Source organism: Corvus kubaryi, unplaced genomic scaffold (assembly GCF_017639235.1).
Source record: "Corvus kubaryi isolate FWS band 111438036 unplaced genomic scaffold, C.kubaryi_AGA036_p1.0 132, whole genome shotgun sequence".
NCBI lineage: Eukaryota > Metazoa > Chordata > Aves > Passeriformes > Corvidae > Corvus > Corvus kubaryi.
Genome location: NW_024580666.1, coordinates 7980313 through 8007594, shown reverse-complemented (window position 1 = coordinate 8007594; position 27282 = coordinate 7980313). Strand labels below are relative to the sequence as shown.

Sequence of the window (27282 nt, the reverse complement as noted above, 5' to 3'; positions counted from 1 at the left end):
AAAAAAAAAAAATTGTTAACTTCCCCCTCAAAACCAACACGAAAAGAGGCGTTAGGGAAAACCGGGGAAGTTTTCAGCGCAGAACGGGACCCAGCGCGGCGGCAGGACGGTCCCCGCGGAGGGGGCGCAGGCCGGGCGGGGGCAGAGGAGGCGCGGACCGGCCCGGCCCCGGCGGCGCGGGGCGGGGCGCGGGGCAATTCCCTCTCGGGGCGGTCCGTGGGTGCCGCCGGCTGGGCCCGCGCCGTCGGGGCGGCCGCTCCGTGCTGCCGGGCGAGCGGGGGAGGGCCGTGGGGGGAGCCCCGAGGGGGCGGGCGTGTGCGTGCCCCGGGCCGGGGGTGCGGCGCGGCGCTGCTTGCATGGGCTGCCGCCGGGATGCGGCGGGAGGCGTGAGGCGGCGCGGCTGAGGCGAGGCGAGGAGGGGACGGGCGATGCTCCGCCACCGCGGCGGCTCCGCTCACGGGCGGCCCTAGGAGCGGCGGTGGCGCGCAGAGAGGGACAGCTCTCCGGCCGGCCGGCCGCGACCCCCGCCCGCCGCGATGGCCAGCGAGGTGGTGTGCGGGCTCACCTTCCGGCTGCTCCTGCCCGTGTGCCTGACTGCCGGTACGTCCCTCCCTCCCTCTCTGGGTCCCCGGGCGGGTGCGCGTCCCGGGGCCGTGGGACCGCCGTCGCTGCCCGCCGGGGCTGGCGGCTTGCGGGATGCTGCGCTCTCCTTCCTCGTGGCATCTCCCCCGTTCCGCTCTTTCTCCAAGAAACTTTAAACTTCGTAACTCGCCCCTAATTTCTTACATGTTAGTTGTTGTTATTAATTTTTGTCGCCCGGGGTGTGGGGCTCGCACGTGTGGCGGGGCTCTGCTCGCTGCCGCGGCACCGGCGTGCGGGGCTCCGCGGCTCTTCGCTCGGAACAGCTGCCGCTGGTTCCCGAGTCCCGCGTCGTCCCGCATCCTCGGGCAAGGCGTGGAAGAGAGGAGGATTCAGGGCTTGCCCTCCAGGCAGGCTGGTTTAGCCTCCGTGTTAGGGTTTCAGGGGTACTTTGTAAAGGGAAGAATGAGCGTCTTTTAGAAGGAGCAGTTCTCAAATTTACGGAGGTGTTCAGGAGGGCGATTTTCCTTACTTTTGAGAGAGAGAAATTTAAGTTTATTAAATCGCGTTACTTAGCAGGCGGCCGTCCAAGAAACGAATTATTTTTGGATGGAGAACTGCGGTGTCCAGTCATGGGTGAATATGTTAATATTAATCCGTCCCTCCGCACAAATTGAAAAAACTCTGAATACGTCCCGATTGCCCGTTAGATCGCAGGACGACGGGGTGGCCTCGAAAGCCGCGGTTGCGGAGGGCGGCTCGCCCGGGGCTGGTGCCCGCCGGAGCGGTGGGGAGGGCTGCGGGGCGGGAGCCGGGGAAGGGGGGCCGGGAATGGCACGGCGCGGAGAGAAACCCGTCGATGGTCAGCCCCGCGTCGCGCATCCTCCGCGGGCGGCGGAGCGGTGCCTGCCGTACCTTGCGCGGCGGCCGCGGGGCTCCCGGGCTGGTCCCGGGCCGCCGCCAGCCGCTTCCCGGCCGCGCGGAGCGGGCGCCGAACGCCGGGGCTGCCGGGGCCGGCTCCCACTGTCCATGCGGCCTCGCCGTTCTTCCACGACTGGGCTGCCCAGCGGCCCTCGAAACACGCATCCTTCCCGGGGTTTTGCCCTTGATTAACTCTGTGGTGGCCCGGCCAGCGCCTCTCTATTTCAGCATCTTTCCCTCCACCCTGCCCGAGAGCTGCCCGACACTCTGGTTCCAGGTGTCCTCCGCTGCCTCCGACTTCTCCTCCGGGAAGGAGGACGCACATCTCATCCTCAGCCTCGCCGGAGCCATGCGGGACCCAGGGCGCTCCCTGGTGCCTCGCGGTGTGCAGCCCTCCTGCTTTCGCGGCCTGGGAGTGAAAATGCACTTTCCCCCCGTCGCTTTGCCTGAGGCTGTATGGTGGGTGCTCTTATCACGGTTGTATGAGGGGTGAGATGGAGGCAGCCTTTCAGACCATCACCAGCACCTGCACCCTCTTTCTGCTCCTTCCAGAGCCCACGGCCTCCCTGAGGTGCCCAGCCCTGAGCTTGGGTGGCCACCACTGGTGCTGGGAAGGCCACAGCTCCACAGATCCATGGCGGCAGATGAGGGGCTTTAAGGCTGTGCAACCAGCTGTCTGGTGCTGGTGTGCAGGAACACCGTTGTGTGGAGGAGCTGGGTGGTAATGCGTGGGGCAGGTGGTGGGAGCCCTCAAAACCAAGGTGTGGGGGTGTCAGGCAGGTCTTTCAATGCCAGGGGTAGGCATAGGGCTAACCCCCGGTTTGGAATCAGTTGGGCCCCCTATTTTCTTTAAATTTATGAAACATTATTGAAATATGGATGAGGATGAATTTGCTGGAAAGATGTGGGGAGAAGAAAAGATTCTAGAAAAGAAATGGTGTTTAGGTGAAATTTTTTAGTATTACTCTAATAATATAATATCTTGCTGTGGTATTAAAATAGGAGGGGTATTGTTCTGTCAGATGCTCAATCTGGCTCTTGCCAGACTTTTTGTATCAAAACAAGTTCAGATAAAATGGTTTTGCTGTCCATATTCCCGATAGTTAGTAATGCAGAAGTACTTTCGCATTGCAGTAATACCTCCACAGATGAGAACTGATGTTGTCATGAATTGCTTATGCTCATAAATCTTACTCATCTGAGGATTAATCGAAATATAAAACCTGAAAGAGGCACTTCCCGTCTTGAGTATGAAAAAGAAATCCCACTGCGGAACTTTTGGGTTTGGACCTCACAATCTTGTTCAGTTGGATTTGAGAGAGGAATTGGTAGATGGACAAACAGCTTTTCTCTTGCCTTAGTTTACTGTGTCTGTAGGTGTTAGTTTTTCCCCTTTCCAAGCTCTTAGCAGAGCCCTCACTAGGGTGAAGCATAGTTCAGCCTGCTTCACTCTTGCACTTACCTTGCATCTGCACCTGAGTTATTCTTGAGCCAGTGCTCTCTTCCTTTCCAAAGCATCAAGGAGGTGTTTCATGGGCTTCTGGAAAAGGCTTTTTAGAGTGATGGTTTTTTGTATGGCTTACAGTGAGGTTACATCTGCAGCTGAAAAGCTGCCACAAGGACTCCCTGCAAGACTGATGCTTTTGTGTCTCCTGCCCCTGTCTGGGCAGGGAATGTGTCTGGCACTGCCAAAAGGGTGGAAATACAGTGGTTCTTTTGGTTCAGAATCCATCGTGCGTGATTTTAAAATGCTCAACTACTACAGTTTCTTATCATGGTAGAATTTGCTTTTCTGTTTCTAGGACTAGAAAGTAACGAGTTTGGAGAGCTCTGACTGGGTGTGTGGAGGGCAATGGCAGCTGTGGCAAACTCATTAAAAATAACACATCTGCTAAGCTGAAAACTGATTCTTTAAATACTGTTAAAATGGTTAATAGTTTTAGTTCTTAATACCTTAAATACCTTAAGTTTACATACTTCTAAAAGCAATACTAATGCTAGTTTGCATTTATGAAGAAATGTCAGTTTGCTGGAATGAAATACTTTCCAAACACTGATGAGTACCATGTAACTGAGAAAACACAATTCCTTGTAAGAATTTTTAGGATCGGATCTCTATCAGTGAAGAGTCTGATCTTGTGCAGGTAAGCCTAGATGGATCCATTTAAAGCTCAAGAATGGTGTGTCTCGAGTGTCTGATGAAGACAGGAAATTTAATGTACACAAAATGAAAGGCTTTGGAGATTGAAAAGCTGATTGTAGGCTTATGACTTCAAGGTTGATCCTGTCATGTTATTTTCATGATAAAAATCTTATGTTCAGCCCAGTGTGATCCTAGAGTTTAAACAGTAACTTACAGTAATGTGAAACTTATTGCAAATAAAATACTGTGTTCTGTAATAAAACGGAGAGAGTTGGGTACTTTATTGGATTTTTTTTTTTAGTGTGATTACTGCGATGTGATATTTTTCTGTGCTGTAGTAGTACAATGCCAAAAAAACAAATAACAAAATAGAGGAGAGGGAGCTTTTGGCACTGGTGGTGGAAAGTGGGCTTTTTTGTGTTTTGTCTTTTAAAGCTTGAGCCTTGGTGTGAACTTGTCTTTTTTTGTTGCTCATATGTACTTGAAACATGCAAGAAGTGATTTGTTTTGTTGAAGTAAGGCATCACAGCAATCTTTTGGTAATTGCTTTCTTTGGTTTATAGGGACTTGAACCACAAAGTTGGCTTACTTGATAACAGTTTTTAATTACCCTGCTTCCGATTGTTTTACTTCACACACAATTCATTAGTTTTCTCTTAAGCAAAATATGGTTATTTTTAAATGGGGTCCTGGGGAAAAGAATGCTTGGGACATGTTTCCTGAGAATGACTTTGTCTGGGTTTTGACTGATGCTGTTGGAAAGTGTGTTATCAGCAAATGGGCTTCAGTGAGGTAGTTGCCTGGCCCAAGTGCTTCCCAGAAGTTACACTTGCTTTCTGAACTTTTGAATTTTTACCCAGATGAACTAAGAGTTGTAGAAGCTTCTAGAAAGTTTGGGGTTTTCTGAGGGGTTGAGTGCAGGTATCAGTGTTTTGTAAGCAATGGCAGGTAAAGAAAATACATTAGAATTTTTTTGGTGACAGAGTTCAGATATTATTTGGAAATTTTCACTAGTTTCCTTTGAGCTGAATACTTAAACTCCTGGTAAATAGCAGGAATTAATTTTCTTCATTTCATTTCTTTTATTTCTCCTTTCAGCAACGATTACTCATGAGAATTATATTGAATGAATCAGAATTAACAATATGGATATAAACAATATGTTACAGAGAATATTCCTTAAATCATGACAGTATTTTCAAAAATACATATATTGACTTGCTGGAAGTGCCTCAGTGGGAGTGAGGTCCATGTTCTGCCTTGAAAGGAAAAGGTAGATTCCAGGATGCTTGGGTGATCTTTTATCCCCAAATTAACAAATATTAATGGAAATTTTGAAGGGGAAATACCTGAATTACTACATTACCAGGTACTAAAATGCTTCTTAAATTACGTGTTTGAAGTGTATTTCGGAATCCAATACCTCCCTCTGTGTTTTACTGCTTTGAATTGTTGCTATTCACATTTCCTATAGAGAGAATAAATTGGATAACTGTAATATTAAGGCAAGCCTGTGGAGGCAGCAAACAATGCTGTGCTTGAATTATTATTTGTTTTGTGCTTTTCATTAATTTCACTGGAGGTGGCTGTTCAAGAAATGATCATGGAATACAACTCTTTGTTGCAGTTTTCAGGTGACTGAATGATTTTTATGTGCCAGTCTCTGCAGGTGATGTCACAGCAAGTTGTGATGCAGGACTGTTCAGAGTAGAGGGCAGTTTGTGTAGTGGCATTGCATGTGACAATGTATACATACATATCAAAAATCTTCAACATATTTTTAAAGTTGGAATAGACTTCCTGTAGATGGGGAGAGTCATGCTTACTATGCTCTAAAATTGGTCAGTTACTAAAAAGAAGACAAGGATCAGGCTGGTGGGGTTTTTTTTGTCATTATGGTGACATTGGGGAATATTTATGATGATGTACCGAGAGAATGATAGGGAACAGCATGATAAAGATTCACATAGACTTCCTATTACATTTTAAAACTCTGGTGTTGTCCCAGAGCACTCATAAAAGCATTAGTCACAGCAACAAAAAGTCTAGGAACCCTTAGTGGGTAGTATGCTGAAAAAGCAATTAACTTAGATGTCAGTTTGCACAAGAGATCCTAAACCAGCTAAAATGGAAGCTTTGTTTCCCCTCTTCAAATGATTCAAACTAATTAATCTGGCTTCCTTGGTTACAGGAAGTTTTGCCTTGTTCAGTGGGAGCAGGTGAAAGGTGTCAAGCGGGAGTGATACATACAGCCTTGCAGGAGCAACATTATCCAGGCTTGTAGGCACAGGGTTAGATGTTCTTGTGCACAAAAAGCAAATGTCGTTGCAATCTCTGTGGCTTCCACCTAGGGTCAATTAAGACCCAGAGGAGAGAGTTTTTAGGAGAGTGGGGAGGCAGCAGTCTCCCTGCAAGTACAGTGCTCCCTCTCTCTTGTGTAACAGCCATCTCAGGTTGACTACCTCTACTTTCTCTATTGCTCAGGCTGGAAAGCTATTTAAACATGAATCCCACAAAAAATAGGAATAAAACTTCTCTCCGTAAGTTCTTACCTTCTCAACTTATTTATCCTAACCATTCTGTTATGTGGTTTGAATCTACTTAATTTTTAAGATGAGCTAAAACCAGAACCTAGAAGTTTGCCAGGCTTAGGGCTTGCCTGGTGGGTAATTTCCACAGATAGTATTGAATGTGGGAATGGAAATCAGTGGGAGACAGCTGACTGGAGAGAGTTACTTGGAGGAAGTGGACAGTTTGCCTGGTGACTGTCAGAATTGGAAAGCATTTGAATCCTTTATTTGTTGTGCTGGAGCTCATGAAAATCATGTCATGCATGAAATTCCTTGTCTTCTAAATTGCAGGTACAACACTGTGCCTTTTTCTTCTTCTTTTTTTTTTTTTTTTTCTTTAATGAGGGCAGTCAAATCAAAACATGAAATGACAGACCTGTATGTATGTGGTGATAACTCCATTTTTGGTGGATATTTCTGATGGGGATAAGGGAAGAGAATGGTACTGTTATTGCACCTGTTTTTGTGTAGCCAGGGTGCTCTTTCATTTCAGGTATTTGCTAAAAATCCAAAAATGCAGGAAACAACTACTAATACACAACAGGCAGGGGGACTGAGTTCAACAGTTTTAACCACTTAAGCACTAAAATTACCAACATGTTTGTTGGAGTAGCAGAGTTGCAAATGCTGGCAAAAGCCGGACCACTTCATAGTGGCTGGTGCTGCTAAAAGAACCCTTGGAAAGAAGTATCCTCTAAAGGATTGTTATCTGAAAGGGACACCAAGTTATATGCTCCCTCAGAGCAGTAAAATCTTTTCTACAGATATGTAAAGCTGCTGAGTGTTCACACTCCACATTTTCTTCTCTACATGTCTTTCCTCTTTGAAATTATAGCTACTGTGAAGCTGTAGTGTCTTTTTTCAAGGATAATGTTTCACTTGAAGAGCATCAGTAACAACTTCCATGTGTTAGACTAAAGCACTCTGAGAAACAGGCTGTTTGCTTTCCATTGTGAAGAATGAAATTAGCAAGTTCTAATTAGTGAAAAAGTCTGTGCAGTCAGTAGATTGTACTAGCCTTTCTAATATCTTTAGGCAGTTATAAAGATACTGTAAATATAATTTGCTAGTAAGAGGCTGTATAATTTTTTTCCCTGTGCTGCAGCAGATTGATCAATATTTGTAATGAAATCAATCCAGTTTTGTTTTCTAGGGTAAAAGTTTTCTGTAGTATTATCACAGGTCTTCATTCTGTCATCTTGACAGGTGTCTGAAACTAAGCAGGTCAGAAGCTGGTAGTGTGTGGATACGAAGTTTTTAGAGAAAAGTGCAGCTTTTGCTGCCAGGAATGTGAGTGAGGGAGCCTTCTCATTCTTCTGCTGAGAGAAACTGGTGTACTGGGAGGTTTTTTGTCAGATAAATCAACTATTTTCATGTCTTTGTTAGAAGTATATCCTTTGATGCATTATGTTCAGGATGTGGTTGTATTAATGCACTTCTCTTTTCCTGAGGGTCTTACCTGTCCATTTCCTATCTTAAGTAGGCAGTTGTAAAACCTGAATGTCACACTGAGGTTGCTATTCTGTATTTTAATTTCTTTTATGTCATTAATTCCAAGCTGCAGTGTTAGCTTTGATAATATCCTGTGGCAATGGGTTCAGTGGGTAAGCTCCACCATGAATAAAAAGGAGTACTTTTTAATTCATTTTGAGTTTGTTGCCTTAGTAAATAATCCTTTGGATGGGAAAAAAGTATGTATAATCACTTAAATCAACAACAGTGTAGTGTTCTATTTACTCTAACACTTTAGAATAACATTTGCAAGCATAAAATCAACCATTAAGATTAACTGTAGAAATTAACAGCTCTGAGTTTCCTATCAGTTGTTCCTGAAGAGAAAGGGATGAGGATTGTGTAAATCTGCCTTTTCCATAAATAAAGAGTTTTAGGACATGATACTTTTACAATTTGAATAGACAGTGCAGTGTAGCTCTTCTCTGAACTCATTCAAGTCTTTAGTTTGGAAGGTGTTTTATAGAGGAAGTGAAACTTAAAGTGACTCTGTGTGTGTGTCAGTGATACACTAATCACCCCCTTTTGGGCAAAATGTTATAAAGCCTGGGCCTTCAGACATTACATACTCTGTCTACTGTTTCCAAGCCACTAATTAGTTAATAAAGCTTGACAGAACCATAACTTAAAACTGAAGTACCAAGTGGTATTCAAGTGGGGATCAGTTCTGTCCCTTAATCAGAAGTTGCATAGGAGACTGGAAATTCTTTCCTGAACCGTTAAGTGGGTGTGTTCTGGACTCCTGTTGTGCTGAAGCATGCCAAACACTATGTGGTTAAAGAGATGCTAAACAAGTGCTGTCTTTTTCCTAGCTTTACTAATGCCACTCAATAAACTGTTATGTTGATTTTTTAAATTTTTTTTTGTTTGTTAAAAGATGTGCTATTAGGGAAATTAGCTCTTAGGTAATTTGAGGAACACTGAACTTCTTGTGCTAGCAGTCATGTATTCCAGGTTGCAGGTATATGTTGAACCTTTAACTTTAGTCTAGCTTTTTTAAAATGCAGACTAAAGTTGCAGAGGGTCAGCAAGGAATGATCAGTGAAACATAACATCCCTGCTTTTGTAGTTTGATAGTAGGCCTTCCTCCAAATTGATAAATCTCCAGTTGTAAAAGATAATGCTGATTATAGCATTACATATCTCTGATAATGATTTGCTTGTCCAGGAAATCTAGCAAACAAATACAGTTGACAGTTACTCTGAATTTCATTTTATTGCATGCTCATATATTGGGAAATGTCTGGAACATGTGAAATGTTTGCATAGTGGCTACATCTGTTTGTGTTGTGCTTTTCTTCCCTGGTTATATTTGTGGCTTTTTACAACATCTGTCAGAATTGCAGTTTCCTGGTCACTGAGAATAGATTAATTCATAAGCCAAAGGAAAGTGAAGGAAATTTGTCTCCACAAATCCTGATGTATGTAGAAAACCTTTATGACCATAAATAAATATTAGATCATTTTGTCATCTATGACAATATTGTATAAAGCAGTATTCAAAAATGTGTTTCAATCCATTGCTCCTTCACTCCATGCTTAGAATTTTAAAGACCTGCCCTATTACATTCCTTAATAACATTGTGGTTTTTTGACACAGTTACACAGCTAAATTCACTTCTACAAAACAACAAGTTAAAAGAAATGACATGTTTTTACCCTTCAAAACTTTGTCAGAGACTAGACTTTCTGTTACCACGTATTTTTGCAGGGCACTTTCAGCTGCAAGCATAGAATTATAATTATTTTCTTTGGTTTTGTAAGAGTCATTCACCATCAACATCTTCTTTGATGGCAATATATTTCTGTATAGAAAGTTGTAGAGAAAGATTTGTGCCTTTTTTAAATGCTAAGTAATAAAATTGTTTTCTTCAGGTTGTAATGCTGTCGGTCAAAGAAATTCTGTTGTGATGTGTACTATCAGCTAGAGAAGCTGCATAGTCATTTTGATTCTTCTCCTTCCTCTTCCTCCTTCTTTGTTCTCTAGACATTTAATGTGTCAAATAACTGTGTAATTTGGAGAACAAAGATCTGTGAGGTATGACCCAAATCTCATTTGTTAGCTAAATGTGGGGCATGTATATTTGCAGTATTGTGCTATGTAAATAAAAAACCACCACTTCCATAGCTTATTTTCTAAAAATTGAAAGAAAATCAATAACCAACTTTTAAAAAATTTTCTTTAGATAAAGTGCCTTTGCTATGTTCTTAAAAACAAAGTTTCTGGTAAAGATAATCAGGTTTAGGACTTTCTTCCATCGTTTCAGAGTATAATTGGGCAACAACCCCCCTCCCCCCCCCCCAACAACCCAGTATGGTACTGTGTCTATTTGTGAAAATATGTTTCAACTGGAATCTCTATAGTTCATGATTTTCACTGTGCTTCTTCTTATAAACCTATATATAGATTTTGTTGTCACATTTTCTCTAACCTTGTAGTGTTTAACTTGTTAGCCATTTGTTTTCCTTGAACTGAGTGAATGAACTCCATAATGATGCTGTTGGTGTACATAAACATGGCTTGTTTCTTGAAGCTTTTCGTTGCCATTTGCATGTAAAGCATCACAGTTGCTTGAAGATCTTGACAAATATTTTTTTTGTTAATTGGCTGAAAGCATAAGTAAACATACTCATTTTATGCATGTTTAAAAAAAGATCCCTGCAGTTTATTGTACCGCAGTGATTTTAGGCATAAATTGCTTAGCGATACAATAATTTTATGTGAAATAAGCCACTGTCAGCATTTGGCAGCCTCAATAAGCCTCTCCAGATGCCTATGTTTTTATCACAGCATGTAGACAGACTGAGGGGTACAAGAAAATCCCACTGTGCTGTTTAGAGGGTGGAATCAGAATTGACCTAATAATTTAAGTTTACCCCTCCTTTTAGAGAAGTCCACGTTAAAACAGAGAAAATACACAAATCTTGTTTCCTACAACTTGGCTGCTTACTATTGCTTGGCAATAGGAAGGAAATGGCAGAAGGTCCCAAGTAGTCATTAGTGTGCCCCAGAGGATGAAGCAGTTGGAGTTGCTAGAATTGCAGAAGAAGGATATTGGGTTATTTCCTGCTTGTATTTACTGTTACTGTATTTGGGGGAGTTCCGTTGGTTTCTTCCCTCTGTGGAGTTCGCTGTTTCCTGTTGCTCTTGGAATGGAATAGCAGTAGGATTGTTCCAGTGCCACACAATATTGCAAACTGGAAGGAATGAGGAGGTCTCATTACCAGAGTATCCTGCCTGCATAATTAACACACGTTAGTTGTCATTGAAATACACGGAAATGAGAATATAGCAGTTGTTTAAAAAAACCCAACAAAAAGAATGAGATAGCCAAGTCACTGGAGTGAGCCTCTGTTTTGAGGAGGAAGAATCATGTTCTCCTGTGGGGCGAGTAATTCCATAGTTATTCAGTTTGGGCTTCTCATGCACTCTTTTGAAGCAGTTGAGGTTGGCCACACCCCTGCAAGGTTTCTGGGGTGATTACAGGAGCGGCATTGGTCAGTCTTTCCGTTTCCCTTCTCACAGCATCCCAGGCTGGGAGGCAACTCAGGAGATCACTTCTCCAATCTCCTGTGCAATGCAACACTGAATTTAACTGTGATTGCTCAGGGCTTTTTCCTGTTGAGTGTTGAAAATCTCTGAGAATGGAGGTCTGTGGCCTCTTCCAGTGCTTAGTTAATCTCGCAATCATTGGGATTTCATTTAATTTATTTCCCTTCTTCTCTTACATCCCCCCAACTTCAGTTTGTATCCTTTGTATCTCTGTAGGCATCTCTGTAAAGAGCCTGGCACTGTCTTTTCTGTAACCTCCCCTTAGGTCAGGGGGCTGCTGTTAAGTGACCCCAAAGCTGCCTTGTCTTGGAGCTGAATGAGCCCTGGTCCCTCAGCCTCCACTGTCTTTGGGACCCTCCCCTGGATTTTTTGAAGTTTATCAACATATTTCTTGTCCTGAGAGGGACCAGAATTGCATGTGGTTTAATGATGGCTGAAAAAAGGGAGTAATCCCTTCCATTGGCTATGCTGCTCTTGATACAGCCCAGGGGCTTAGGCTGAACGTCCCAAGGGACATTGGATTGGGAACTTTTTCACCTTGTTGGAGTGTGACAAACAGAAAGTAGACATTTACTATTTTTATTGTTCCTTAAAAAAAACAAACAAAAAGCCACCCAAAAAACCCAACCCTGAACTTTCAAACTGTGATCAAAGGCTTGCAAGTAAAAATAAATTGATGTTTGGATATTATATCTGAACAGTCAGCATTGCTACCCAGGCAGAACTTGTTGGAATTTTTCTTCCTCATTTTTCATTTAAGGACATAAGCATTAAGTCTTTGCAGGAAATCCTAAACTCTCTCTCCTCACATGAAAGTCGATGTCTCAGTATGTTCTTCAAGATGTTCTAGTTGTGGCTTTTGAGTTTTGGTTCTAAACCGTGTAACAGCAGGTCTTGGAAGTCCTGCTGTGAGGAGTTGTTTCTTCAGTCTTTGTGTAAACTCACTTGTACCTCAGATCTCATGAGAGTGCAGATTTACATTCTTAGTTTTAAAATAAATGAATTAATCACAGCCTGTATCTGTAGGGCATGTTTGATTTGCTGTGTTTTAACATATACAAAATGCACCCAAAGGCTCAGAAGGGTTGAACTTGGGTTTCTCATCTGAAAGTGCTGATTATTAATGAATGTTATTCCGTAACATTGGCACCGTCATCAGTCACTGACTTGCAGTGAATGGAATGATGAATTAATACAAGACCTACAACATTTATTCCCAACTTCAAGAACTGTCCAAAGCTGGCAGTTCTAAGGGGCTAACTAGCCAGTAAATTATTGGCATTATTTTCCCAGCAATCATGTTCACATTCTTGAATATTTTTAATTAGTCAGTATTTCTTGTTATTCTGCATATCTTTGACAGCTAATTTGTTTTAAAACCACAGGAAAAAATCAGCTCTGCATGTTTCTGTATTGCATTCTTTTCTCCTACATGACCTCCATCTTGTCTAGAACTGACAAATTACTTTTAGCAGTAGTTATTTTACTGTTGGGTTGCAGTTTTGAAACAAGTATTTGAAAAACTGGCTTGTGTTTTGGCCATATGAAACACTTTGTGCTGATCATTCAAAGAATCTGTTGTGCTGGGTTCTATAAATCCAGCAGAAGGAATTGTTTCCAATTTTTTTTCCCTGAAAATGGCAAGATTTATTGTTTATTTCTTTGACTGTAATGTTCAGTTAACTGTGCTGCCTTTAGAAGGTCAGCTCACTGTGTATTGGAAATTCCCTTCCCTAGCCTCTTTTATTCTACAAGAAGCATGGGAGGAGTTACAGTTTAGCCATGTGAAAAGTTGAACTGTTTGTGGCACGTAGCATTTGGTAAAAGGCAAGTTATTGATACCAAAAGTTGTATGCAACCACTGTTTCCTTCTCTTGTTGGGCACACCTCTTTATGCTGTTGTAATTGTGGGAAATAAGCTCATGTCTTCCTGTAGCTTTTGCCTACAGTCTTCTTTCACATTTACATTTTTCACTGTCTGTATCTGTTGCTCTTTCCTTTCTTTGAAAGATTAACACCACCTCCATGCAGTACTGCAAATAAAATATGTACTATGTCTTCTGTTGCTCAAACTGGTGTTTTATTGTGAGCTCATCTTCTTTTCTAAATATGAGACATTTAAAAAGTAAATTTATATCTGCAGGGAAATATCAAGATAGTGTGCATTTAAAAAATGTTTTAGAAATACTGGTAATTTTAGCTGTAGAGCTTCATCAAGATTGTATAACCAAAATGTTCACGTATTTCTGATATTCTAGCAAGGAGTAGGTGTACCTCTCCTAGTAGAAAGGTGTACCTTTCCTAGGGAAAAGAAAAAGAACTATGGAAGATGGGCCTGACTCTCAGAATTGTGAGGCTCCATGTAATTTACTGAATCATGCTTGCTTGGAGATACCCATCCTTTTTGCAAATCGGACCCAGCAAGTTTCCTGTTTGCATCCCATGTCTGTGCATAAGGAGTGAATCAAATGTTCCAAAGTTGGGGAGGATGCACATGCTACAGAATAGCATTTTATAAATTCATATTACTATTAAAAGTAGCAAGGTAAGTCGAGGTAAACATACACTATTTTCTTTTTTCCTTGAGGTAGTAAATATTAAATGTGCTCAGGTAATAAATGTATTAGTAATATTTTTTTACAAGAATTGATACAGTTATATTTTCTGACATTTTGATGTTGATAGCTAGGATTTGTTGTTTAATTGATTTTAAAATCTCGTGTTTCAGGTCAGCTGATTCTTTCATGCATGATGCAAATATATATTTAAAAAAAAATAATTTTTTTAAACACCATAATGATTCCCAAGGCAATTGTCCAAGAACAAGTGCTGCCAGTGCCAGAAGGTTATTTGGAAAGGCCAGTGTCTGAATTCCATGAATTAGATAACATTTAACATACCATCTCCACAAAGTTGAGTAAATCAGAGGAAGATGTAACACCAAATTAGAAAGAAACTGCTGTTGTAACTTCAGAAAATTAATAATCAGCTTGTTATACCCTTTGTTACTGAGGTATGCTTGTATCTAATTAGATTGTTCCTTACACTTAAAATAAAAAATAATCTGAAATTCAACCTCAAAGTCAGCAGAAGCCATCTGGTTAGTGTAAGACCACAAATGATGTCAATAAATTAATGATGTCATGGGTGTGCACAAAGTGGAGAAAGAGACATTAAGAAAGCTTGGGCACAAGAGAAGGAGAGTGTCTTTCGTGAAGTGGTTAATCAAAACTGTAGGTGAAGATACTACCGGTGCTGTTCACAGAGCTGTTGTTAGCACATGAAAGTTACTTGTTTCATGCTGGTTTTTATCCAAATCCTGGCAGGAAACATTGCCTTTCAAAGGCTACTGCCACAAGTAACATAATTGTCTTTCCCTATGAACATGGTAAAAAAGATTCCTTAGACTGTCAGAGCAGCCTTTGCTGCTAGTGGTTTTTGCTGCTTCTTTTTTTTTAATTGCTGCTGTCTGAAAACCAGATTCAGGTCCCTCATGGATGTTGAGTGTCTGGAAAAAACCACAAACAAATTGCCTCCATCATTCAATATCCTCCTTTGCACTTTTCTTGGAAAAGAGAAACTATGCAAAGATTGCGTTTTTCATGGCAGTTCACTGCGGGTTTATATTATAGTATAATTAAGCTCATTATGTATTTGGATTTCTTCTAAGAGGTCATCACTAATAAGGTAGAGGCAATATAGAGTAGGATAGAACATAACAGAATAAAATAATTTAGGTTGGAATAGACCTTTATAAATCCAGCTGCTGACCTGGCACTGCCGCCACTAAACCGTGTCCTTAAGCACCACACCTACATGTCTTTACAATACCCCCAGGGATGGTAACTTTACCACTCGACCACCCTTTCACGGAAGAATTTTTTCCCAATATCCAATCTAAAGCTCCCCTTGTGAGACTTGAGACCATTTCCTGTTTTCCTGTCTCTTGTTACCTGGGAAAAGAGACTGACACCCATTTTGCTACAACCTCCTTTCAGGCAGGTGGAGAGAGTGGCAAGGTCTCCTCGGTGTTCTTTTCTCCAGGCCTAACAACCCCAGCTCCCTCAGCTGCAACTTGTAGCTCCAGACCCTTCGCCTGCCCTGTTGCCCTTCTCTGGACACGCTCCAGCACTTCAGTGTCTTGTAGCCCAAAACTGAGCACAGGATTCAAGGTGTGACCTCACCAGTGCCGAGTACAGGGGGACAATCACTGCCCTGGTCCTGCTGGCCGCACTGTTTCTGACACAGACGACCTTGTAGTATTTGAATCTTTGTAGCATGCATTGATTTCTTGTGAGTTTTGAGTGGTCAGCATCCCACAGTAATCGTCTGTCTTCTTATTTTGGAAATAATGTTAGTCAAATATAGAAGGGGTAGTGCTACCTGAAATATCTTAAAATTTAAAAATAATTATAGCAAAGATGCGATATGACCGGTTTCTCTGAGTCAGAATTACTGAAAGTGGTAATATGAAACAGTTATATTCTAATAATTGGAATGATGATCCTGTAAGAGAAATCAGGCCTTTGCCACTATTTAACAGGCACGGTAAGAAGTCAAGACTTAGCCCCAGATATATTTCTTAGATATATGATGGGGTTCTGGTAACTTGAAAGCAGTTATTCTCAGTGTACTGACAGATCTGAAATTGGGGTCATAACCAAAAGAAAAATCGTCTGAAAAAACTTAACTGTATGAATTAGGTGTGATTATGAAACATGGTATAATGGTAACAATTTGATTTCATTAGGTACCTGTGTAAGACAGATGGATAAGACTGAGCACTATGATATGCATCTAAGTTTTTGCTGGCTTCCTAGGGAGTAGAAATGGAAGCACTTAGCATTCATAGGGTGTCTGTGAAAGGATGTGCTAGAAAATCCAAAGTACCTATGGAAGAGCTAGGTGGCTACAATGAGATGCAACAGGCTAGTAAAAATCATTCAGAGAATAAAAATGTTCGCTTAGTGAGATAAATTTACCATGGTCAAATCCAGAAATCTGTGCAAATGGTTCAGAATATGACCAGCACTGTTGAAAACATCTGCTAGGTTGTGGGTCAGAGTAGCTGAAAATAACTAAATGGCATCTTTCACCAATGTTCAGTGTCATCAGGTGTAGTATCGGCCCAGTCTTCTAATGTTTGCTAAAAACAGAGATGTGTGTTTCTTTCTGAAGATTTCTCTTTTAGCAGCTTGTGAATGACTTTGTCTGTTAAAAGATTTCAGAAAGGTTTTTGGTTTCTTTGTTTGTTTGTTGGTTGGTTTAAATAGTGCCTGTGCAGACATCACCGGTCAAACTGCCTAGTTTACTGGCTGGGATGATGGTTGTACTGTTTCTATTATAAAGTACAAAATTTTGCACAGGGAAGTCCAGTTTTATCTTCTGTGCAGTAGTAATGGATTATCCTGCTGATTATGTTGTCTTCATGGCACTACTGAATTCCTTAATGTGTAGTGAAATAAATCAGCTGTCAAAAATGTGATAGTGTAGATGTATCTAGTTCTACTACATGAAGTGATCTGATTTCCTTCTGTGGTAAATGCTATAAACCCATAGCAGAGGTATAAGTTAATGATTCCTCCAGTACTAGAATTGGTAGGTGGAGGAGTTTTACCCTGCATTATCTTTACAGGTGAAAAAGTATGAAAATCCTGTCCCTGGAACAAGACTGAGAGAGAAGAATATTTAAAATTCAGGCATAGTGGTGGGAATAGATTTCTTTTTTATATAACTAAGAGGGCATGTGAACACACAAAGGAGGCATTTGAAAGTATATATAAAGTAGCTGGTGGGTGAATTTAAACTCTTTTAGCAAGAGATAAACAGATTTCCCTAGCTCACAGTAAAATACTGCCCACAATTTCCAGCAAAAAAGACTGTAGTGGGTTGATGCTGGCTGGGTGCCAGGCAGCCACCCAAGCTGCTCTCTCACTCCCCTCCACAGCTGGACAGAGAAGAGAAAATTTAACGAAGGGTTTATGGGTTAAGATAAGGACTGGGAGAGATCACTCATCAAATACCATCAAGGGCAAAAACGGGCTCAACTTAGGGGTATGAAATGAATTTATTACTAACAAAATCAGAGCAGGACAAAAAGAAGCAAAATAAATCCTTAAAAACGCCTTCCCCCCACCCCTGCTTTCTTTCCTGCTCTACGTCCTTCCACCAATGGTACAGGGAGACCGGGAATAGGGGTTATGGTCACTTCATCACCCATGGTTTCTTCTGCTCCTTGTGGAGAGGAGTCGTTCCCTTGCTGCACCATGGGGTCCTTCCCATGGGAGACAGTTCTTCATAGTTCTCCATGAACTCCTCTGACCTGGCTTTTATCTCATGAGCAACAGCTCTCTGTGAACTGCTGCAGAGTGAGTTGATCCCATGGGCAACAGTCCCCCTCAAACTGCTGCAGCATGGGTCACTCCCACGGGGTGCAGTCCTCCAAGGACAGGCTGCTCCAGCCTGGGAGCAGGGCCCCTCTCTCCACAGGTCTCCCACAGGGTCACAGCCTCTTCCCAGGCATCCACCTGTGGGTGCGGGCTCCTCTGTGGACATGGAGGTGGATCTCTGCATCCCCATGGATCTCCACGGGCTGCAGGTGGATCTCTGCATCTCCATGGGCTGCAGGGCCACAGCTGCTTCACCTTGGTGACCACCACAAGCTGCAGGGGAATTTCAGCTCCGGCACTGGGAGCACCTCCTTCCCGTCCTTCTCCACTGACCTTGGTGTCTGCAAAGCTGTTTTCACATGTTCTCACTCTTCTCTCGCCACAATTACAATTGCACAACAACTTTTTTTTTGTTTTTCTTTCTTCCTAAATTTGTTATCACAGAGGTGGTACCACTATTTCTAACTGGCCCAGCCTTGGCCAGTAGCACCAGGGACTGGCTCTGCTGGACATGGAGGGAGCTTCTAGCACCTTCTCACAGAAGCAACCTCTGTAGCCACCCCCACTACCAAAACCAGGTTATGCAAAGCCAATAAGCTTTCCTTTTTAGAAACCACATGTCCTCATGTGGGAGCTGGTGTGCTTCTGAGCTTGTCATTTTTCTGGAAAAGCAAGTCATGGTTTATAGGGATTGTGTTGGTATGACTTCAGAAGAACAGTCACCTTTATTGGAAGCAAACTGAATTACAATTGAAGAAATACAAATGGAGTGTAATTTACTGGCCTGCTGAATGTCACAGGAGAGAAAAATTAATGAAGAAGATAATTATATAATAATATGATTGTAAGGGGATTTGATGTTTCAGGTTATTTTAAGCCCCATTTTATGAAGTATTTGAAGGCAGGTAGATAAGGGCAATTAAGCAAAGACTAGGAGAGCAGGCAGATGGAGTATGAGGGCTGAGAGTACAGAGAATAAGGAAGATGTTATTAGAGTGGGAGCTGGGGTAGGAGGTGTCTAGAAAAGGGCAAAGAAATCACTGGTTCATTTGAGAAATAGGGAAATGAGTAGCTGAGTTCAAAGAGATTAATGATGTTTGGAAGCAGGATAGGAAGCTGAAGAAGATAGCCAACTAGGCCAGCTGGCAGAGTGATAATAAAACCAGCAAATAACTGTCAGTAGAAAATATGTTAGCTGTGGTGGCCAGCAAGAATGTGTGAATTCTAGAAATGACAGGGCAGGAAGTGACAGGACTTCCATAAAAGACTGAATTAAGGGATACAGAAATAGAGAATAAAAGATTTCATGTGACAGGCAGTGAAAACAGAAATGGAAATACAAAGGAGAGACCAAGATTATTTTGTCAGTCTTTCAGAGCACCTTTGGGAAGGTGAGCAGGCACACAAGAAGAGACATCAAAAGTGGCAAATGTGAAGTAGTGTTGAAAAGTGGGAGTAGTGAAGAATATGCATTCCAGAATGGAATTTGGTATTTTGGGCTTGTTTTTTGATTTCAAGGGGGCAAGGGTGTTACCATGGAGACAGTGATCTGGTTTTGTGACAAACCAGTGTGGTTTAATGTGCTTTTCCCAGAGATGACTGAAATTGTGGAAGAATCTGTGGTAAATATTACCTGTTGCAACTTGGCCAAGGTACAGACTCAACTACTTTGGGAATCAACTGATTCTGGCTTGCATTAAAAAAAAGGAGAAAAATATCCCCACCCAAACAAATTACTGTGCTAGTGCATTTTCTGTTTCCTTCGAGAAGTTATTCCCCATGCTTGCTGTTCTCTCCATTGCACGTCCTTGTTTGGGCTCTGTGATCTAGAAAGGTCTCTGAGATGCTCAGTTGTCAACATTCCTGCTTCCATTCTTCCTCCTCACCCTTTTCTTGGTATGCGATTGTCTCCATGGTGAATGGTAGAGAGTGAAGTAATGGCTGTGACAGTCTAGGATTGGCTTCTTAAGATTGGACCAAACTAGTGGTGTGAGTTGCTCTGGGAGGGCCGACTTTAAAAAGCAGAGTAGAGCAACTACCTGACTCAGACCACCTAGTGCTTCCCACTTTGAGATGCACACGGTCCCTGGGACATGGACCTGTCCTTGTATGTAGTGGGGTGGCTGTGGGGCTGTTGCCAGGAAGAATGGTGGTCCCTCAGCTGGGATAAGGACTTTGTGCCTGAGGCTGAGCACTTCTGGAGATGATGTGCATGGCTACCAGCTCAGCAGAAATGGGATCTTGCTGTTCTGGAGCAGAGAGCTTCCCCTGGCTCTGCATCCCTGGGGTCCTTGGGGCCACTGGTGTGCAGCACAGAGAAGCTGCCTTCCTGCCAATCCCAGGGTTGTGCTGGATGTCAGAGGCATGACAACCCCTGCCACAGTTCTCAGCAAAGGGATCCTGGTGGCTCCACCACCTTCCGCTTCCTCTGTCACCGCTTGTGCATGGCTGCTGTTGAGTTAGCATGGTCTGCCTCACAGGGCAGTGGTGGTGTCCCATCCTTCCATTTTAACTGTATTTCGCACTGAACCCAAGGATGCAGCGAGCTCCGAATTAGGCACTCAGCCAGTGTAAAATACATTCTCATTTTATGAGTCAGCGGCTCTCTGGTTCATTAAAACCATGGTCAGTCAGCCCCCGTCAGCCAGTAATGGTGTTTGGTGGTTCATTTACCCAGGAAGAACCTGCTCATTTGAGTCTTACGTTTCTGAACTGTGTTTTATTTTTTACTTTAAGAGAAATAGGGTCTTTCTTATGCTTTGTAACAACTTTAAAAGGAGAAACAATGTCATAACCACACAGAGATACTTTTTGTAAATTAACTGCATTCTTGTAGTTTTCAGGAAATTTGATTTTTCTTGGGAATATTTTTTTAGTCATTTCATGTCTCACTGGGTTGTGACCTTATTGTACTAGTGCAGCAATTAGGTCTTTAAGTTTCTTCTTTCAGGACATGTAAAAATAATTAAGTGGTGTTGTCATACACAAATCTAAAGGATTCACAGAAGTGTGTGTGTTCTGTGTTTCATATTATATCACTGGATTAATTTATACTTAATGAAATGCTGTACATGCCTGAAACTATTTTTTAAAGAATTTTTTTAAATTTGGAAACTAATATATTGATATTTACCTTTATTTTTATTCAGAGGAAGACGACTTTCTTGATTCTGGGGTCTTCTGTTTCCCTTACAGTCTGTATGTTGTATTATAAGGATTCTTTAGTAATATTTCAAAGTAGCAACTTAACTTTGCCTTCTTACTTCTAGTTTTTTGTTTTAGTTTTTTCTTTTTAAATATGAACATTTTTAAGGCAAAACTTAAAGGTGGACTTGTTTCAGTGATCTCAGAAAAGGAGAAAACCTGAAGAATTTTTAAACACTTACTTGCTCTGAGTCTGTTTTTGAAATATGGAACATGTTTATCTGGGCAACTGAGAAATACTGAAATGAGATAAACTGTTGCAGCTATGGCTGTAATACTCTTGGGACTCCTTAGCCTTTCCCCACTGGGAAGTTGACTCTTTGCTAGAAATTGTTGGGGTTTTTTTGTTTGGTTGGGTTTTTTTGTTTGTGGGGTTTTTTTTGTTTGTTTTGTTTTGGTTTTGTTTTTTTAAAATTTTTTTTCTTTGTAGATGTACTCATCTAAGAGGTTTGAATGCTAGCATGGGCTGATTAGAATGGCTTTTTGTAAACATGGTGCTTTGATTTGGTATATGCAGAACCTCAAACTGAATTTATGTCTGAGCCAAACAGCCCAGCAGTGAAAAAAGAATTGCCTTAAATTTTAGAAAGTACTGAATCGTGTATCTGATGCAATCTGAGTCAATCCAGGATAACTGACAATAGACTTGCTGGCTGTTGCACTATTTTTTTGGTGGAGAAGACTGCTGCCTGTGAAAGGAAGGAAGAATTTTGCCCTTCTGTGATGACGTGAAAAGAGTATAGTCTGGGGCCAGATGTATGTGGAGAAAAAAGGTGCATTTATAATGAAGTTGAGAGAGAGAACATGAAAGTGAGTGCACGAGAGGAGTCGCTAAGTGGAGCAGACACCATTTATTGATTTGGCAGGAAGAAGGAACAAAGCTTTGATAGGGAAGGATTTATGTAAATGGCATAATGCATCCTCAGATTTGCTTGCTAAGACTGCCTCGTAATAAACTGTCTGCAGGGCCAGGATGCCTCCTGCATAGCTGTATCAGTCTTTTTGATTCTTGCTTCTGAAAATACCAGTTTTTTATATGCAAAACAATAATCGTGTGTGCATATCAGCATTTGCTTGCGTATAATACCTGGTTTTGCTCGCAGAAACATGGTGTTAACGTGTTAAAGGATATGCACAGAACTGTTTGTGTGCACAAGTAAGGAAATCTGGTTTTGTAAACTTTTGTGGTTATCAGTGGCTCAGTGACTAGGCTGAAAGTTGTATTTCCATCTGTTCTTCGGTGATGCAGTTAAGTTGTCATGTTTCTTTCACCACGAATAAGTTGTAGACCTGTAGGACTGTCAGAAACTGCTGTTGTCGCTACTTGTTTTATATAGTTACAGAAAGCTGGTAACAACTGAGTGCCCTTTTTGTTGGCACTCCAAGGAATACAGTGTATATTAACAAGAAACAGCTATGAAAAATGTATGAAGTGCCAGGAACTACTGCAAACAAAGGTACTATAAACAGAGCCATCATAGCCTGCTACACTTAGAGAGAGACTTTTCTGTGGTAAAACATCAGCCCATCTTATTGCCAAAAAATGCAAAAACCCCCCAAAAGACCCCAACAAACTCCTGTTCTCCTCTTTAGCTACTCTGCATCATCTGTTGTCAATGTGAGCTTACACATCAGTGCTGCACTGAACATGTAGTTAGTGACAGCCCACCTTTGTCCACTCTCAGGTATGCCTGAATAAATTAGATCAGGCATAAAGCTGGTTTCTTTAGAGACCTTCTGTTTCATAGCTGCGTTCTGCTTGCTCACTGAGGCAGTATATGGTCTCTGCACAAATACACCAAACTCCACTTTGAAATCAAACTTTGGTTTGCCCTTCTCTTGAGTTTCTTGAGAATGTTTTTCCAGGCCTTCCATCACTCGACCAAGGGTAAAACCCTGTTAATTCCCAATAAAAATTCCTTCATAGCCAACCTGTTCCTTTTTACTGCGGTGCAAAAAACCTGCTTCTTTAGCATAAATAGCTTTTATTCCCTATTCACCCTTGGCTTTACTCTCCTGCCTCTTACATGTTTACAGACACCTGGTATTTTCTCTGTCTTTTGTTTGACTAAAAAATTTGAACTCTAGGTCTTCTACTAATTATCTGCCTTACTTTGGATTGAAGGAGGGTAACTGAAACTTGTACACTCCTGTCTAGATGAGATTTTACCAGTGATTGATATAATTCCTCCGCCAGTGAAGTTGCCTTTTATTACACACTCTCTTCCAGTATAGCAATGTCATACCAGTTTTATTTGATCTGCTAATAGAGCAAACACTGTTATTTATAGTCACTCAACCATGTTTTCAGCAGCTTGTTTTGTTGGACTCCTTCTTTCATGGTGTTACTAAGCGTATTTTGGTGTTACTAATTGTAATAGCATTCCTGTTCTTTCAGTCCTGGGGGTCATGCAGTTCTGGGAGACTGATTTTTCTTCGTATTCAGTGTAGCTCCCTGATCTGTGTTATTAGCAAGCTTCATTATCACTCATATTTTAATTGCCAAGTCAATAAAAAAACAGTAAGGCCCATGCTGAGAGCTGTCCTTGAGGAATTCTGCTGGTGACCTTTCTGCAGCTGGAAAGTATTTCCAGCATTACTCAGATCACTTCTGTAGCCACTTCCATTTTATAATTTTAATCCTTGTTTTAATTTGTTTCCCATGTAAAATATCAGTGACTTTAGTAAAGCTGAAATAGAAACAAAGACTTACTGCAATTGTCTAGACTGGTTAAGAACCTTATTATGTGGGTCTGGTTTTGGTAAACCTGAGTTTCATACCTTTCCATGTCTGTTTTTCTTGCCTTAGAAGCTGCCTGTAAGAGTTTTGAATAGAAACCACAAAAGGATGACAATTATTTTTTACCCTATGTACTTGCTCTTCTCTTCTTATGCTGCCTTTACTGATTGATGAGCTGATTAGAAGCTTTTCCTACTAAATGAACTTCATTCATGAATCCCCCCAGTATCAAGGATAGACTTCTGGTTTAAACAGGTTAAACATGTCCTTAAATTTCCCCCAGCCTCCCTGTACATGATTTTATAGTGCCTTTTTTTTTTTTTTTTTTTTTTTTTTTGGGTCTTTTGTGCCCAATGGAGTTTTGGTTTTTTTTCTTAACATTTATGTAGTTAACGATTGAGCTAATTCAGCCTTGTCTCCCCTTTTTGGCCAGAGGAGCTTTTCATCAGACTTAAATTATCATGCTGCCAATAAAAATACCAGTGAAATATATTGCTGCAGAATGGCTGAAAACCAGCAAGGCATCACCAAGCAGGGCTGTCAGATGTGCATTACATTATTGCAAGCAATTTACTTGCTGTCACTGCTAACCTGCTGAATTGTGCGGCTGGCATGCTCCCATTTCCTCCAGGGGTAACCAAAACAAAGGTGGCGCTAACATTGTGCACCTTGATGTGCTGAGAGCTTGTCCTGCCATTTAAAAGTAATAGAAGGTGCTGACAGATGGCATGAATGAATCACATTAGAAAACCACCTGAAAAGAAAGCCTTTCTAGCCACATTAACAATTAAAGAACTGGATGAGAAAAAGTCATCTTCCAGCCTAATTATTTCTCTTTGTGCAGCACAGGCAGGGTTTCCCTGATGCAATGAAGGACTGAGGGGGTCCTGTATTCTTAGCTGTTTCTCCCTGGAGATTGTCTGTCTGCTTCAAAGTCAACCACAAGGTTTTCTGGAGAGAACAAGCGAAAATATCTGCTCTCTGCTTCAGTCTGCTTGGGTGGGCATGGTGGGCCTTTTCATAGCATGTCCAGGCCTCAACAACCAGAGGTAATAGCTGACCACCAAACCTTGATTCTGTTTGGCATTAGCTTCAGTTTATTGATTATCACTCAGGAGCAGAAAACAGAAAATGACTTGAAGAGTCCAATAGCTTTCTGAGTTCCCCTGTGTGCATATAGATGATGCAAAGGTATCTCACTGGAGGGAGGAAGGCTCCATCCATTTTGCTTTGGTGAGGAGAATTAAAGTAGAAGAGATGCTAATATATAATGTTAATTATTCTAAAGTATCTTTTCCTTAAGAATTTACGGTATTGATGATATTTTTCTTTTACTTGTTTTCTTTGGTGGAAAATGAATAAATAGAAAGGATTTTTTTTTTTCTTCCATATTTTCAGTGTTATTTCTGTCTAGTCTGTTTGTTTATCTGAGGTTTGGTACCCGTGAAGAAAGTGAGTCTTTATGACAATAATATAATTTTTATATACTATTTTCACAGAAGAAAGAAAACAGAAGAAAGGAGAGTGGAGATACCTTTGAAAGAAAATGTTAAACCCCCGGAATTATTTTTTAACACTTTGAATTCTTAAGCAAGAGTTGGTCTGTTCTATCATATTTACAGAGCAGAACTGTCATTAAATAAGACTTACTAAATTCCTCTTCCTTTAATTGAAACCTCCTGAATGCAGACATCCTTAACTAGAATTTATGTTAGTTTGGGCCCAATTTTCCATGGATATTTGCATCAAGACTAATGATTCTTCTTAATTATTTAAATCTCTTTTTTTTTTTTACTATGTGTATTTTAAGGCCATATAAACTTGATATTCATGTGGAACCCTTAAACATATTTTTCCAATGTTAGAGAAAATTTCCCATTATTTTCAGCTCTCTGCTTGGAGATGCAGAATGAGCATTCAGTGGATACATTACCAGAGTACTTGGGGGTGGGTATGGAGGAGGCTGTAGCACAAAGCTGAATTGCAGTCTCTCTATTTTCAGAGCATAAGTTGCAGGTGCGGGTAATCTAGTGACTTTTCCAAACTACTTCCCACCTGTTTACATAGTTCCCTGTGGGCCTGTGACGTAATCCTTATACTGCATGATGCAGTGAAGGCGATTAAAAAGAAAGGGTAGAAAGAACAGCAATGAAATTTTCACTTTCCTTTAAAGCGTAAAAGTGGAGCATGCTAAGCTCCTACAATTTAATTGCCTAATGCTGTTTTTTAGCCTTCCTTTATTTGCAAAGTATGTTTTTCATAGTTTCTGATGTATATAATCCTATTAGCAATTACAGTGGACTGTTATGTTCTGTTTACTGCATTTCAGGAATAGGTTGAGGATACTGAGAATAATGTCCTTTGAACTACGACTTTTGCTACTGTCCTAGCTTTTCAGAAATCTTTTACTTACTTTACAAAAATATTTATTGATTCTGACTTAGAACTTTGACAATTCTTGTTGTGGTGGATTCTGTTCTTTAAGAGGATTTGTGCATCACAGGCTGATTGCCTAAATTGTTGTGATTGTCTTTTCTCATTTTACCTAGCTTCTAACCACCCTACCAAAAAAGTCCCAAAAATCCAAAGTAGAAACAAGTTTAGCCCTTAAACATACTGGCAAAGGCCCTCTGGCAAACTTGTATTGTAGGAAGATGCTAAGGAGAGAACTCCTATTATCAGAAATGAATATAAAATTTGTGAAAATCCACACAGGAAGTTTCTTGTCTCTTTCCACTCACCCTATTTGCAAAAATGTGCTAATGTGCAACAGAGTACAAACCCAATATATAAATCTTTATCAATTTGAATTTCCTTGCTTTTTATGAGCCCTGGAAGTCAGGAAATGTGGCTTGTGAAGACTAAATGATGCATGCAATATTTCTATTAGAAATGGGACAACAAATGAATCTTAACAAGTGAGGTGAACTTCTAGTTTTGTATCATTTGTTAAACTGGAAAATGAGAATCCCAGGGCAAAAATCAATTTCCAGAGCACAGGGGTCTAAGGTTATAGTTAAGATTAGTCAGCGTTGACTTTCCTCATGCCAAAGCACAGGTCAAAGAACATCCTTATGGATAAGAGATTAATGCAAAAAGCTTGCATGTATTAGAAGTTGAGTAAGTGGATTAAGTATCAACAGATGTTAGTTTAATTACAAGCAGGCTCCACTTGTTGTGACTGAAATGATGTGTTTGCTGCATTACAGAGCAAGACAATGGCCTGGGCTTCAGCTGTCTTACAGTATATCAATAATACAGTCCTAATAGACAGTGATAATTTGATAGCAAAGGCTCTTCCCCTCCTCATGGACCTTCTCTCTTTCATCTTGCTGTTCATGGGCTCCTTCTTCCCAAAATGGCTCACCATCCTGTCTTCAGGCAGCAAGAGGGTGTTGAAGTGAGGGGGAGGGCCTTGCCAGGCACCTGCAGTAATTCCTAAGTCCCTGGCATCAGTACAGTGCAGTCAGAAGAGGCTTTATGGTCTGTCCATAAGATTCGAGCTTAGAGGTGAACTTTGCAAAGCAAAATTGTTCATTTCCCTCTTCTCCCTCCCTTTTAGATCTTCATTGAATCCCCAAATTAATTCTTCTGTGCAAGTTTCACTTGACATTAAATCTTTTCAGTGCAAGGCAGTTAGAGGATCAGGTTTAATTTCTTCTAAAGGAAGC

The 27282-nt window shown here is 41.3% G+C and overlaps 1 protein-coding gene across 5 annotated transcripts in view; it reads left to right on the top strand.

Annotated features, from left to right (window-relative positions):
• The first annotated feature begins 363 nt into the window (after positions 1 to 363).
• PIEZO2 (piezo type mechanosensitive ion channel component 2) overlaps positions 364 to 27282 on the top strand; it is a 290923-nt gene continuing 264004 nt past the window's right edge. For 2 of the 5 annotated variants that reach the window (XM_042031628.1, XM_042031618.1), the window contains exon 1: positions 364 to 600. In XM_042031628.1, coding sequence (XP_041887562.1) covers positions 537 to 600 — 64 coding nt within the window. In that variant the 5' untranslated portion in view covers positions 364 to 536. The remainder of the gene's footprint in view (positions 601 to 27282) is intronic. The other 3 variants (XM_042031647.1, XM_042031636.1, XM_042031658.1) reach the window with 2 other exon arrangements.